Source organism: Trichechus manatus, unplaced genomic scaffold, assembly GCF_000243295.1.
Source record: "Trichechus manatus latirostris isolate Lorelei unplaced genomic scaffold, TriManLat1.0 scaffold00122, whole genome shotgun sequence".
NCBI classification, from domain to species: Eukaryota; Metazoa; Chordata; class Mammalia; order Sirenia; family Trichechidae; genus Trichechus; species Trichechus manatus.
In genome coordinates, this window is record NW_004444058.1 from 869053 (window position 1) to 881752 (window position 12700).

Below are 12700 nucleotides of genomic sequence, written 5' to 3' on the forward strand. Positions count from 1 at the left end.
CCGGGGGCGTGTCCGGGGCGGGCCGGCCTCCGGGCGCGGGTCTCCGCGCACACTGGGTTACTGCCTTGGCGGGAGCGCGGGCCCGGCGTCGAGTGTCTGGCTGGAGGACCCAGCGCTCACGTCTCGGCACAGCCCCTCCGGGCGCGGCAGGAAGGGGACCTTCCGCACCTGCAGCGGCCCTCTGCCCCCGGGCACCTGTGGCTGCGCCCTGTGCGCCCTCCCCGGCCATGACTGAAGTGAAGGCGGCTCCGAGGGGCCGCCGGGGCCGCCTGTGAGCTGGGCCCGGATAGGGGGACCCGGCGCGAGGCTGCAGCACAATGACTTTCCTCCCAGAGGCGAGGACACCTGGACGAGCGGCGGGGCGCGCAGTGGCCCTGACCCTCGTGCTGCTGCTCCCCGCCCTGTCTGCCGGCGCCCCGCCACGCCTGCCCCGGCTGCAGCCCAGCATGTGAGTAGCGGGCGCTCCGGAGGCTTTGTCGCTCGGGCACGGAGAACAACTGGCCCTTTGCCTTAACCGTGGAGGGGGTGGCCACGGCAGGTTTCCAGGCATAGGTTCTGGGGGGGGGAGTCTGCGGCAGGGCCACCTCGCCTCCTCCGCGTCCTTGTGCTCACCCCGCCGCACCGCAGGCCTGAACTCTGTACGTGGTCTGCATGCCAACGCAGATGCTGTACTTTGAGGAGAGATGGAGGAACTCTAATCAGGGAGGGGGCTTGGAGAGGGGAAAGGAAGCCTGGCTGCTGGGGTCCGTTCTGGGGGCAGGGAGGTGCGCGCAGGGAAGGGGGTTGTGCGCAGACCCCAGACGGCTGCGCTGAGTTGATTGCTGTGTTAACTAAACACGTGTGCTGCAGGCTGCTAGAGAGACACGCGGGAGAAGGAATTTAGTACCCGAATGGCAGGAAGAGAGGGTCAGGGAACGAGTGAGATGGATTTAATTTTGAAAGATGATTCCCCAACGGGCGGTTCAGCAGTCTCTCGTTAACAGCAAATCAGTCCTGTGTTGGTCTCAAAGGAAAACTGGTGCTGAAGTCAGCTGATACAGAGGAAGAGGGGAGCCTACTGGTGGCCCCCACCCCCACGGTCCCTGCAGGGTGCGCGGCCTGGGCCTGCAGAGCTTGGAGAGGCTTTGGAGGCAGTGCTGCAGAGGGGCTGGTGGGCTGCCCTTGTCAGAACAAGGATCGCTGCCCAGGCGGGCCGGGCTCAGGCCCCTTGGCTGACTGCCCAGCTGGCGACCCTTTCCGGAGATGCAGAAAGTGTTTGCCAGCCTCCTTCCCGTTCAGCACTCTGCTAAAGGCCTGGCACTGAAGTCCCTCAGGCTGCACACCTGGTCTCCTGGTCTTGTAGTATAGAGCTGCTGCTGCTGGGTCTCTGGGGTCACAGAAGGGACAGAGAGGGGACAGGCCTCCAGGCGAAGCCAGGGAGGGTAGCAGGCCCACACTCCCAAACCCCTACACTGGTCTTTGCTGTACTCAAGAAGGAAAGTCGCCTTTCCACAGAAGTCCCATGACTCTGGGCGGGGGAATTTGCATCCAGAAATGTGAATGGGCTAGGTCCCAACTCTCAGCCGCACACTCCTCTTCCCTGGAACCCTGCGAGTTCCCCCAAGTGTCCCTACAACTGCAGATGAGTCACAGGAAGGGGTTCAGCCACCCACTGGCCCTACTCTCCCGATGGCTGGACAGTTATCCAGAGCTGCAGGCTCCTGGGGGTTCCAGGGCATTGGTTCCAAGGGGTGGGCAGCTGCTCTGCCGATGTGGGTGTATGTCTCTGCTCTTGAGAGGGGGCCTCTGAGCCCGGTGTGCTTGTGAACACTGCCACTACCCTTTCTGGGCCCCCTCCCAGCTCACCCGAGCTTCCTGAGCTCCCAGGGAGTGGAACCCAAAGCCCCTTTCTCTGTGTTCTGTCTGCTAGCTTGGAGGGGTAAGGGGAGGGAGGTGGTTTGAACCTGCGTGGATGGATTAGATGACCCAGGCTGTGGGAGTCCATAGGGTCAGTCCTTCCTGCTCTGCCTCCCCTTGACACCCAGCCTCTCTTCCTCCACTGGAGCCTCTTCCCATCATGGTGGCCCCTTCTCTGGGGACTAGGTCCCTATTCCTTGCCCCGGGGCTCATCCACCAGGACTGCTGTTCTCAAACTGCATCATGAACACATATGTGAGTGTGAGCCACTGGAGGGCTAGGGGTTGTTGTCCAAAATCTTTTTGTCTCTTAGGCCCGGCATGTGCCGACACACAGTGGGGCTGCAGCAGGCCTGGGCTGGTCGGTTGGTTGCAGGAGTGAGGGCTCTGGGCTCTTTGCTGGGCTGTGGGGACCGGGACCCCAGCCGACAGCTTGTTCTGCTGAGCAGAAAGGGAGTGGATGTCGGTAGGCTCCAAGAGGGGCAGATTTTTTTTTTTTTATTGTACTTCAGGTGAAGGCTTACAGAATAAATAGTTTCTCATGAAACAGTAGTACACATATTGTTTTATGACATTGGTTAACAACCCCACAACATGTCAACCCTCTCCCTTCTCGACATTATTTTTTTGGTGAAAAGATATATAGCCAAAGATACACCATTTCAAAAATTTCTACAAGCACAGTTCAGTGACATCGACTACGCTCTTCCAATTGTGCTGCTATTCTCACTTTAGATGAAGGCTTACAGAACAAAATAGTTTCTCATTTAACAGTTACTACAAATGTTACCCTATGACAATGGTTAACAATCTCACAACACATCAACACTATCCTTACTCAATCTTGGGTTCCCTATCACCAGCTTCCCTGTCCCCTTCTGTCTTCTGACCCTTGTCCCTGGACTGCTGTACCTCATTAGTCCCATTTGGTTTTATGGGGCTGTCCACTCCCCGGCTGAACGGTGAACCTCGGAAATGACTTCACCACTGAGCTAAAAGGGTGTCTGGGTGCCATACTCTCGGGGTTTCTCCAGTCTCCTTTAGGCCAGTAAATCTGGTCTTTTTTTGTGAGTTAGAATTCTGTTCTACATCCTTTTCCAGCTCTGTCCAGGACCTTCTATTGTGATCCCAGTCAGAGCAGTCAGTGGTGGTAGCTGGGCACCATCTAGCTGCACTGGACTCAGTCTGGTGGAGGCCTCGGTAGCTGTGGACAATTAGTCCTTTGGACTAATCTTTTCCTTGTATCCTGTTCTCTTCATTCTCCCTTGCTCCTGAAGGGGTGAGACCAGTGAAGAGGGGCAGGTTTTTCAGTTTGGCAGGGGAGGGGGCTAGGAGGGTAGCAAGGGTCCTCGTCCCAGCTAGTCCTCTCCTCCCTGCCACCGTCCCCTCCGGGGCGATCTGGCCAGCTGGCAGGGCTGGGCACAGGGACACTGCACTCCCTCCGGCCGTGATACCTGAACTGTTGGCAGCCAAGTTTCAATGGTATTGCTGACCTCCCGCCTGGCTCAGTGTGGGGAGGGGGTGCTGTGGGTGGAGCCGCCCTGACTTGAATCTCCAGATGCTCTATGGCCTTTCGAGATCCGCTGGGCCATGCACACGGCCTGGCCCTTTGGCTCCCACTGACCAGCTGTGGCTCTCCTGGGAGTGGCTTTTTTTTGCCTTCAAAGTGAATTTCTGCTGCCACAGACGAACAGCTTGTCTTTCCTTCCTGGGGCTTGGAACAACTGCTGACCACATGCAGGGCGGCCCAAGGCTGCTGGCTGGGCTGCTGGGAGCCGGGCCTGGTGACAGGGGGACAGATGTCCCCACCTACTGAGCTCTGGCCAGCTCGAGGCCCAAGTCTCTGCTGTTCAGAGCAGACTCACATGGCACTCCAGCGTCCCTGGGGCTGGACTCACCTCTGGGCTGCAAAAAGAGCTCCTCTTTGCGATGGACTAGTTGTAGTGGATCCATCCTCCAGGCCAGGACGGCCCCCTGGCTCAAGTCCAGTCTTGCAAGTAGCTCTCTGGAAAGGCCCTGAGGCCTGAGACGGCCCCACTCCCCAGCGCTGAGCCCCTCCCCGCTTAGGAAGCTCCACCACTCACCCACTGAAGGAGTTGGGAATGGAATTAGGCTTCGACTGCCCTTGGCTGCTATGCTGAGCCTCCCCTTTGTGGCCTCAGAGTTTCACAGCAGGCAGGGCCCTATCCTCTGCCTCTCTTGGGCGCTGACTGAGGCCATGCTGTAGGTGTGGCGGGGAAGGCAAGGGGGGGCAGAAGGAGGAGTGTACATCCACTGCCAGCTGCTTTGTGTCAGGCCCTGTACATCTGACACAGCAGGTAATTGTCTCATTGTCTAGTGGACGGACGTGAGGGTCCAAGAGTCACCTGCTGGGTGGCAGCATCTCAGGGCAGGATCGTGGCCCACTCACCCCAGAGCCTGGTGCTTCCCTTCCTACTTGATGTCCCCCGGCCAGAGAAGCGTGTCCAAAGGAGCTGGGTGGGTACTAACAGGGCATTAAGGAAATGAGACGGGGGCCTTCTCCTGTACCAGCCTTCCTCATAGATGAGGTGTGCTCAGCTGGGTTCCCATCTGTGTGAGGCCAGCTGACCCCAGGCCTAGTCCGCCCATCCATCCTCATGTGCAGACCCTGGTGCACTTGTCATGGGGGCCCCAGGTAACTGGCTGCCCTTGCAGGATGCTTCCTCTGTGCCCCCCTGGCCCATGGCTCCATGCTCCACCAGCCCAGCCTGCTGGGGAGCAGATGACCAGACAGGTGGGACAGGTTCCCCGTCTGATGGGCTGGGCTCACTTTGTAGTGTGGGAACTGCCTCTTCTTTCCTAGATGGGAAGCAGGCCCCACTGCAAGGGACAAACAGGCCCCAACTGCTCCATTTTACCGGTGGTCTGCAAGTGCTTTAATTTTGTCTCTGTCGGATCCCCTTCAGGGGTCGGTTGGGTTTCTCTTTGTTCCCTCCTCAGCCGCTTGCCCTCTGTCTCCCCACACCACCCGTCTCCTCCACCCTTCCAGATGGAAAAGCCGCCACAGTGGTCCGTCTGAGGAGCCAGACCTTTGACGCAGAGTGCTGGCCTGAGCCTGGGCCCAGAGCCGTTTTCACGGACAGCCTCCTGTGCCTGGAAAGCTGGCTGGCCTTGTGGGCAGGGTGCTGGCTCCCTGTGGTCCACGCTGCCCATGCTTGGGGTCAGCAGTGGTCCTGGAGGGCTCTCCTCAGAGACGTGGGGCTGGGACCACTGTCATGCTGGTGCCTCTGGGGACGGGGGCAGGAGAGTAAAGCAGAGTGAATGTTCTGGTAAAGCTGCTGTGTGAACCACAGTGGGGTGGGCAAAGGGTCTCAGTGGGCGCCCTCAGCATTGTCAACTCACTTGTTAGCAGCAGCCAGCATAGAGGAGGTTTGAGGAGAGGGTAGGAAGGAAAAGGAGGTGCTCAGAGGAGAACACCAGCCCTACCCAGGTTTCCTGACAAGCCCTGACATTCTCAACATCCGAGTGGGCTGTTTTCCCCACCCCCTGCCCGGTGGCCCAGCTCTGTCCTCAGCCTGTGGGACCCTGTCCTCTGTGTCGTTCCCTCCCTGGCCCCAACGCTGGCATTGTGTGTGCTGGGCTGGGCCATCCCTGAGGGCATGGCCAGTGCTCCGGGCAGGGATGTGGGGACCAGAATACTGGAACGTTCCATGAGCCAGACCTGTGCCTAATTCCTGACAGGCAAGATCTCATTTCAGGTGTGCACGAGCCCTGGGGATGCGTGCTGGGATCACCCCATTTTACGGAGGCTGAAACAGGCGCAGAGAGGGCCAGGCCCCAGACTGGGCTGTCTGCTCCAACCTGTGTTGGTCACCATCATACCACTGCCTGCTGCGGGTCACCTCCACCCTCAGAGGAGGGAGAGGTCCTGCTGAAATGGCCCCCACAGCATAGGGCTGTTTTAGAGTTGGGGAGCCCAGCAGCCAGGAAGCTCCAAGCCTCCAGTGCCACTCCCCACTGTCCTCCCTCCTTCCGTCCACTCTTTACAGTAAGAGAGCGAGGTACCCTTGGTCCTGGGTCTCATGGCGGATAATTACACTGCAAGGCACAGGTGTGGGCAAAAGCATGGAAACAAGAATGATGTGTCGTCTATAGCAGGTCGTTTGGGCCAGATTTCAGTTTGCAAATGACATTTTTTCCTGGAAGGATAAGCAGTGGGTTCCCTGACACAGCCCACAGCACTGATGAGAATACCAGCGGACACTGGTGGGGGTTGTCAGGAGCCCCGCCCTGCTAGCTCACTGAACCTCACACTAGCCTGGCGAGGGCAGTGCCGTTACCTCCCCGTTTTACAGACGAGGAAACCGAGGCATGACCAGTGAAGCTCTTTGCTGGTCATATTGGCTGTCCGTGTGGAGCTGAGGCTTTGCCGACATGGGCATGTGTCGGAACCCTGGGGTGGTTTGTTAAAACCAGATGTGGGCTCACCCCTGCATGTTTTGGGGTGTGGCCAGGTGGTTTGCATTTCTAACGGTGGATGGGGACCCCATTTTGAGAACCCCATGCCCTCCGGCCTGAGACGGTGGCTGGGCACGGGGTTGAGTAGGTGAACTCATTCGTGAGTTCTGGCTACCAAGATGTACACATGCTTTAAAACGTCCGGCTCTTACCCAAACTCGGTATTGTTGGAGAATGGGTGTTCTGATTCTCAGTGTGACAATATGCACGCCAGCAGGAGGGACAGGAAATAGCTCCCTCCAAGGATGGGGGTTTGGGGACAGGGTATTTACAAAGGGGTGCAGGGTGGGGGTGGGTGGTGACCAGGGAGCACCTTTTCAACTCCAGGACTAAGGGCAAGGGGAGGCTGGCTCCCTGTACCCAGAGAGAGGGGGCTGCAGCTGGAGAGTGGGGCTCTGGGGCTACATCCAAAGGCACAGGAAAGGGTCAGGGAGGGATGTGTATACCAGCTGTTCTCTCCTCCCTCCCTCCCCTCTCCTGCTGGGCCTCCCATTGGCCAAGGCCTCAAAAGCCAGAGGGCTGAGATGTGTGGGGTGTCTGTGTATCTGTGTGTGTGAATATGTGTGTATGTGTGGGCACAGAGCAGGGTGGGACAGGGAAGACTACCCAGCCTTACTGCTGTAGGCTGGGGTCAGGAATGAGGCCAGGCAGGAACCCAGCCCCCTAGTCCGGGACCCAGGCTGAGTGATGGTGATGGTACTCCCGGGCCCTGGTCTGACCCCCCTGCCCTCGGCATCTTCCCATATTCTTACCCCAGAACCCCTGGTCCAAGGATATGAAGTCCATGCCATGGCTCCTGGAAAAACAGCCCTGCATCCTTTGCTGGCCCTCCAGGGTACAGAGCCCAGCAGTGCTAGGGAAGCAGAGAGGCCGGGCCTTCAATGAGGCTCTACTTCTCATTAGCAGGTGACCTTGAGCAGACCACTGGGGGGCGGGGAGGTGGTTCATAGCCTCTCCCAGAGGCATTGGAGAGTTGATGATAAACCCAAGAGACACTCCAGAAATGCATTGCTTCTTCCCTCTCACCCTCCTTGTTAGAAGGAGAACTTTTGGAAGTCCCCTCCCCTGCCCCTCAGGCCCTGGCTGATTCTGTGGGGTGGGAAGAGGCGACAGCAGAGCCCTTCCAACCCACCCCAGGAGTCTGCACAGCCAGCCAACTCAGACTGCAGGGTGAGAGGTGGCGCTCCAGGTGGCCGTGGAGGCTGCCAGGCCACAGTTGCAGGTCACATCCAGGTGTTCCTGTTAGACCTCGGATCCCACCCCTGGCAGGCAGCCTCTGCTCTGCTTCTTCGAGGCCCTCTCTCTGCAGCCACCCCAGGCTTAGGCTCCTGAGTGAACTCCATGGCAGTGGAACAGCCTCTGTTCTGGGTGAGATGTTTGGAACCTGAGCAGGTGGACATGTGCAGGGCAGGGCATGTGTGGGGCAGGCGTGATGACCATGAGCAGGGTGTGTGTGTGTGGGGTGGATGTGATGAGTATAAACGAGTAGGCTTAAGCAGGGTGGGTGTGAGTGGGCAGGTGTGAGTGGAATGAGTGTGAATAGGGTGGGCATATGCTGGGTGAGTGTGAGTGGTCGGTCGGGCTTGGGTGGGCTGGACATTTATTGGGCAGTGTGTGCAGGCAGATGTGAGTGGGGTGAGGGAGAGAAGGTTGGAATGCAGGCAGGTTGGATTCACAGCCGCGCCTGGCCCCATGTGCTGGAGAGGGGAGCCCAGAGCTCTCCATTGTGCTCCAAGATCTCTGTCCCTTTCTCCGAAGGCATGTGGAAGCCAGCCCCTTCCTGAAGCTCCATCCAGCACAATGGGACACCGGCAGAGGAGCTGAACCTCTGCTCCTGGAATGTGCCTCTGTGGAGACCACCCTTGTCCCTAAATTGAGGCAGGCCTGGGCAGGCCAGCACTCCGGACCTCGCCTGCCTCCCTGGCCTGTCTCTGGAATGTTCCTCCCGTTGACCACTCCCCAGCAGGGCAGAGCCTTCATGAACAGGCTCCCCTTGCCTCACCTGCTCTGAGGCTGCGGTAGGGTTGGGATAGCTGCCCCGTGGCTACCCTCTGCAGCTAGGTGCCACTCTCGCCCAGCTTGTGCAGTAATCTGGGTGCTGGCGAGGTCCCGGGAGGGTGAAGCCACAGTGGGCTGGGAGCTGGCTGCCAGGCGCCTCCTCCATGCTCCTGGGTGCCCTGCTCTCTCACATGCTCTTTCTGCTCTGGCTTGTCCCTCTGCCCGGAGCCAACTCCCTCTCTGCCCGCATGTCCCAGCACGACCATGCACCAGGCTCGGGGGCGTTTCTGAAGTCAGTAGGGTCACCCAGAGGGGACAGGTTTCAGTGGAGCTTCGGGGTCAGGTAGACTCAGGGCCCCAACCTAGGGTGTGCCAAATCAGGCACTATCCCTCGCTGTCCCTCAGCTCCCTGTCTGTTGAAGGTGCAGTGACACCTCTGTTGCAGGGATCTTGGGAGGATGAGAAGCCAGGAATTGTGGGACCAAGGCCTGTGTGTGGTATGTCAGTCTCCTAGGGCTGCTGGGACAGAAATACCACAAGTGGGGGGTTTTAAAGAACAGATACTTATTTCCTCACAGTTTTGGAGGCTAGAAGTCCAAATTCAGGTTGTGGGTCTAGGGTGGGAACTTCTTTGTCTATTTCAGCTTCTAGTAGCTGGCAATCCTTGGAGTTCCTGGGTTTGTAGATGCATCTGCTTCCATAGTCAGATGGCAACTGTCTTCCCTCTGTGTCTCTGGGTCTATGCTGATCTTTTTATAACTCAGAAATGGCCACAACCATGGACTCAAACATGCTGGTGATCATGAGGATGATGCAGGACTGGGCAACATTTGTTTCTGTTGTACATGAGATTGCCATGAGTCAGAGTGGACTTGATGGCAGCCAACGACAACATATAACTCAGAAATTATTAGGTTTAGGATCTACCTACACTGTTATGACTTCAACTAATTGCTTATATTATACTGATTGCATTAAAAACAAACAAACAAACCCATTGGCGTTGAATTGATTCCGACTCATATCAACCCTGTAGGACAGAGTAGAAGTGCCTCATAGGGTTTCCAAGGAGCGGCTAGTGGATTCGAACTGTTGACCTTTTGGTTAGCAGCCCAAATCTTAACCACTGGGCCACTAGAGCTCCACTGATTGCATTATGGAAGGTGATTGCACTACATTGTATTAGATTAAATCCACAGGTATTTGTTGTTGTTAGTTGCCATTGAGTTGCCCCCGACTCATAGAGACCTTATGTACAGCAGAATGAAACATTGCCTGGTCCTGCGCCATCCTCACAGTCTTTGGTATATTTGAGCCCATTGTTGCAGCCATTGTGTCAGTCCATCTCATGGAGGGTTTCCCTCATTTTTGCTGACCCTCTACTTAACCAAACTTGTCCTTTCCTAGTGATTGTTGTTGTTGTTAGGTGCCATCCAGTCAATTTCGACTCATAGTGACCCCATATGATAGAGTAGAGCTTCCCCATAGGGTTTTCTAGGCTCTAATCTTTACAGAAGCGGATTACCAGGTCTTTCTTCCCAGAGCCCCTGGATGGGTTTGAACCGCCAATCTTTCAGTTAGCAGCTGAGCACTTAACCATTGCTCCACCAGGGCTCCTCATTCTAGTGATTGGGGGATAAGATTCCAACACATATCTGGGGAGGGGCACAATTCAATCTATAACAGTAGTGGCTGCGGGGGCACTGTGCTGCGATCACTGTCTCTTCTCCCTCTGAGCCTGGTGGGCACGAGGAAGGAGAGGGGCTCTGTGCTGTGGAGCCCTCACTCCGGCAGGCTCTGGGCCCACACTGGATGACTCCCCCAGGACGGGCAGCAGGATGGGCCGGCTGTTGGTAACCAAGATGCTGACTATATATGTCTCTCCATTTCAGGCCCCACGTGTGCGCCGAGCGGGAGCTGACCCTGGTGGGCCATCGCCAGCCCTGTGTGCAGGCCTTCAGCCGCACTGTGCCCATGTGGACACCAGGCTGCGGGCCACAGAGGTGGTGCGTCAGCCACGTGAGGAGGTACGTGCTGGGCCAGGTTCCACGTGGGGAGGGCTGCTCACAACCGGAGTCCGCTCGCTGCCTAGGAGCTGGGGCCTCAGGGCTGGAGCATACTGTCCAGCCCCAGCCGGGGTGGGGGGCTAAGCAGGAGGCCTGGGGCACTGGGGACACTGGGAGGTGATGCTGTGGGGGAGGACCTAGGACGGTGAGAGGCCTGGGGGTTTTATCGTTGGCTTCACCCAACCAGCTGGCTGCTGTCCACTGGCCTCTGTTTTCTCACCCATGAAATGGACTGACAACACTGGCTGTGCCGGTGGTCCTGCCTGTTAGCACTTGTATTGGTCCTTGGGGCTGCTGTAGCAAAGTGCCACACGCTGGGGGCTTAAAATCAGAGACATCTATTCTCCCACAGTTCTGGAAGACAGAAGTCAGAAATCAAGGTGGCAGCAGGGCCATGCTCCCTCTGAAGGCTCTAGAGGAGGAAACTTCCTTGTCTCTTCCGGCTTGTGATGGTTGCTGGCCATCCTTGGTGTTTGGCTTTTGGCTGTGTTACACTGATCTGTCATCACATTGCCTCTTGTGTGTCTCTGTGCGTCCTCTTCTCTTCTCAGGACACCAGTCATTGGATTTGAGGCCATTCAGTTACTCCAGGATGATCCTTAACTTAATTACATCTGCAGAGACCCTTTCTCCAAACAAAGTCACATTCACAGGTCCTTTTTGGGGACCCCATGTAGCCCACTGCATGCTGAACCTGGGTTAAGCCTTGGCTGCTAATCGAAAGGTTGGCGGTTCAAACCCACCCAGAGGCTCCACAGGAGAAAGACCTGGCACTCTGCTTCCGTAAAGACTACCTGTTGCTGTCAAGTCGATTTTGACTCATAGCAACCCTGTAGGACAGAGTAGAACTGTCCCATAGGGTTTCCAAGGCTGTAGTCTCTGCGGATTCAAATTTATTCAAATTTACGCACCAACCACTAAGGTCAAAGATGAAGAAATTGAAGATTTTTACCAACTTCTGCAGATCAAACATGCAATCAGCATGCATTGATAATTACTGGTGATTGGAATGTGAAAATTGGAAACAAAGAAGAAGGGTCAGTGGTTGGAAAATAAAGCCTTGGTGATAGAAACGATGCTGGAGAGCACATGATAGAATTTTGCAAGACCAACAACTTCTTCATTGCAAATACCTTTTTTCAACAACATAGATGGTGACTATACACGTGGACCCCACCAGATGGAATACACAGGAATCAAATCAACTACATCTGTGGAAAGAGACAAAGGAAAAGCTCAATATCAGAACGTGGCCAGGGGCCAACTGCGGAACAGACCATCAGTTGCTCATATGCGAGTTCAAGTTGAAGCTAAAGAAAATTAGAACAAGTCCATGAGAGCCAAAGTATGACCTTGAGTATATCCCACCTGAATTTAGAGACCATCTCAAGACTAGATTTGACCCATTGAACACTAATGACCAAAGACCAAACAAGATGTGGAATGACATCAAGGACATCATACATGAAGAAAGCAAGAGGTCATTAAAAAGACAGGAAAGAAGGAAAAAAACAAAACGGATGTCGGAAGAGACTCTGAAATTGCTCTTGAATGTCGAGTAGCTAAAGCAAAACGAAGAATGATGATGTAAAAGAACTGAACAGAAGATTTCAAAGGGCGGCTCGAGAAGACAAAGTAACGTATTATAATGACATGTGCAAAGACCTGGAGATAGAAAACCAAAAGGGAACAACACGCTTGGCGTTTCTCAAGCTGAAAGAACTGAAGAAAAAAATTAAAGACTTGCATTGCAATATTGAAGGATTCTATCGGGAAAATATTAAATGAGCAGGAAGCATCAAAAGAAGATGGAAGGAATACACAGAGTCACCACACCAAAAAGAATTGTTTGACACTCAACCATTTCAGGAGGTTGCATATGATAAGGAACTGATGGTATTGAAGGAAGAAGTCCAAGCTGCACTGAAGACATTGGAGAAAAACAAGGCTCCAGGAATTGATGGAATACTAATTGAGATGTTTCAGCAAATGGATGCAGCGCTGGAAGTGCTCCCAACCAACTGGAAGAGATCCATATTTATGTCTATTCCCAAGAAAAGTGATCCCACCGAATGTGGAAATTATCGAACCATATCATTAATATCACATGCAAGTAAAATTTTGCTGAAGATCATTCAAAAGCAGCTGCAGCTGTATATTGACAAGGAACTGCCAGAAATTCAAGCCAGATTCAGAAGAGGACGTGGAACCAGGGATACCATAGCTGATGTCAGATGGATCCTGGCTGAAAGAAGAGAATAC

At 55.3% G+C, this 12700-nt stretch overlaps 1 protein-coding gene across 1 annotated transcript in view; it reads left to right on the forward strand.

The window, feature by feature from the left end:
• Positions 1-317: 317 nt before the first annotated feature.
• The window catches only part of MEGF6 (multiple EGF like domains 6), a 137874-nt gene continuing 125491 nt past the window's right edge, over positions 318-12700 (forward strand). The window contains exons 1-2 of the mRNA XM_004384453.1: positions 318-448; positions 10265-10399. Coding sequence (XP_004384510.1) covers positions 318-448; positions 10265-10399 — 266 coding nt within the window. The remainder of the gene's footprint in view (positions 449-10264; positions 10400-12700) is intronic.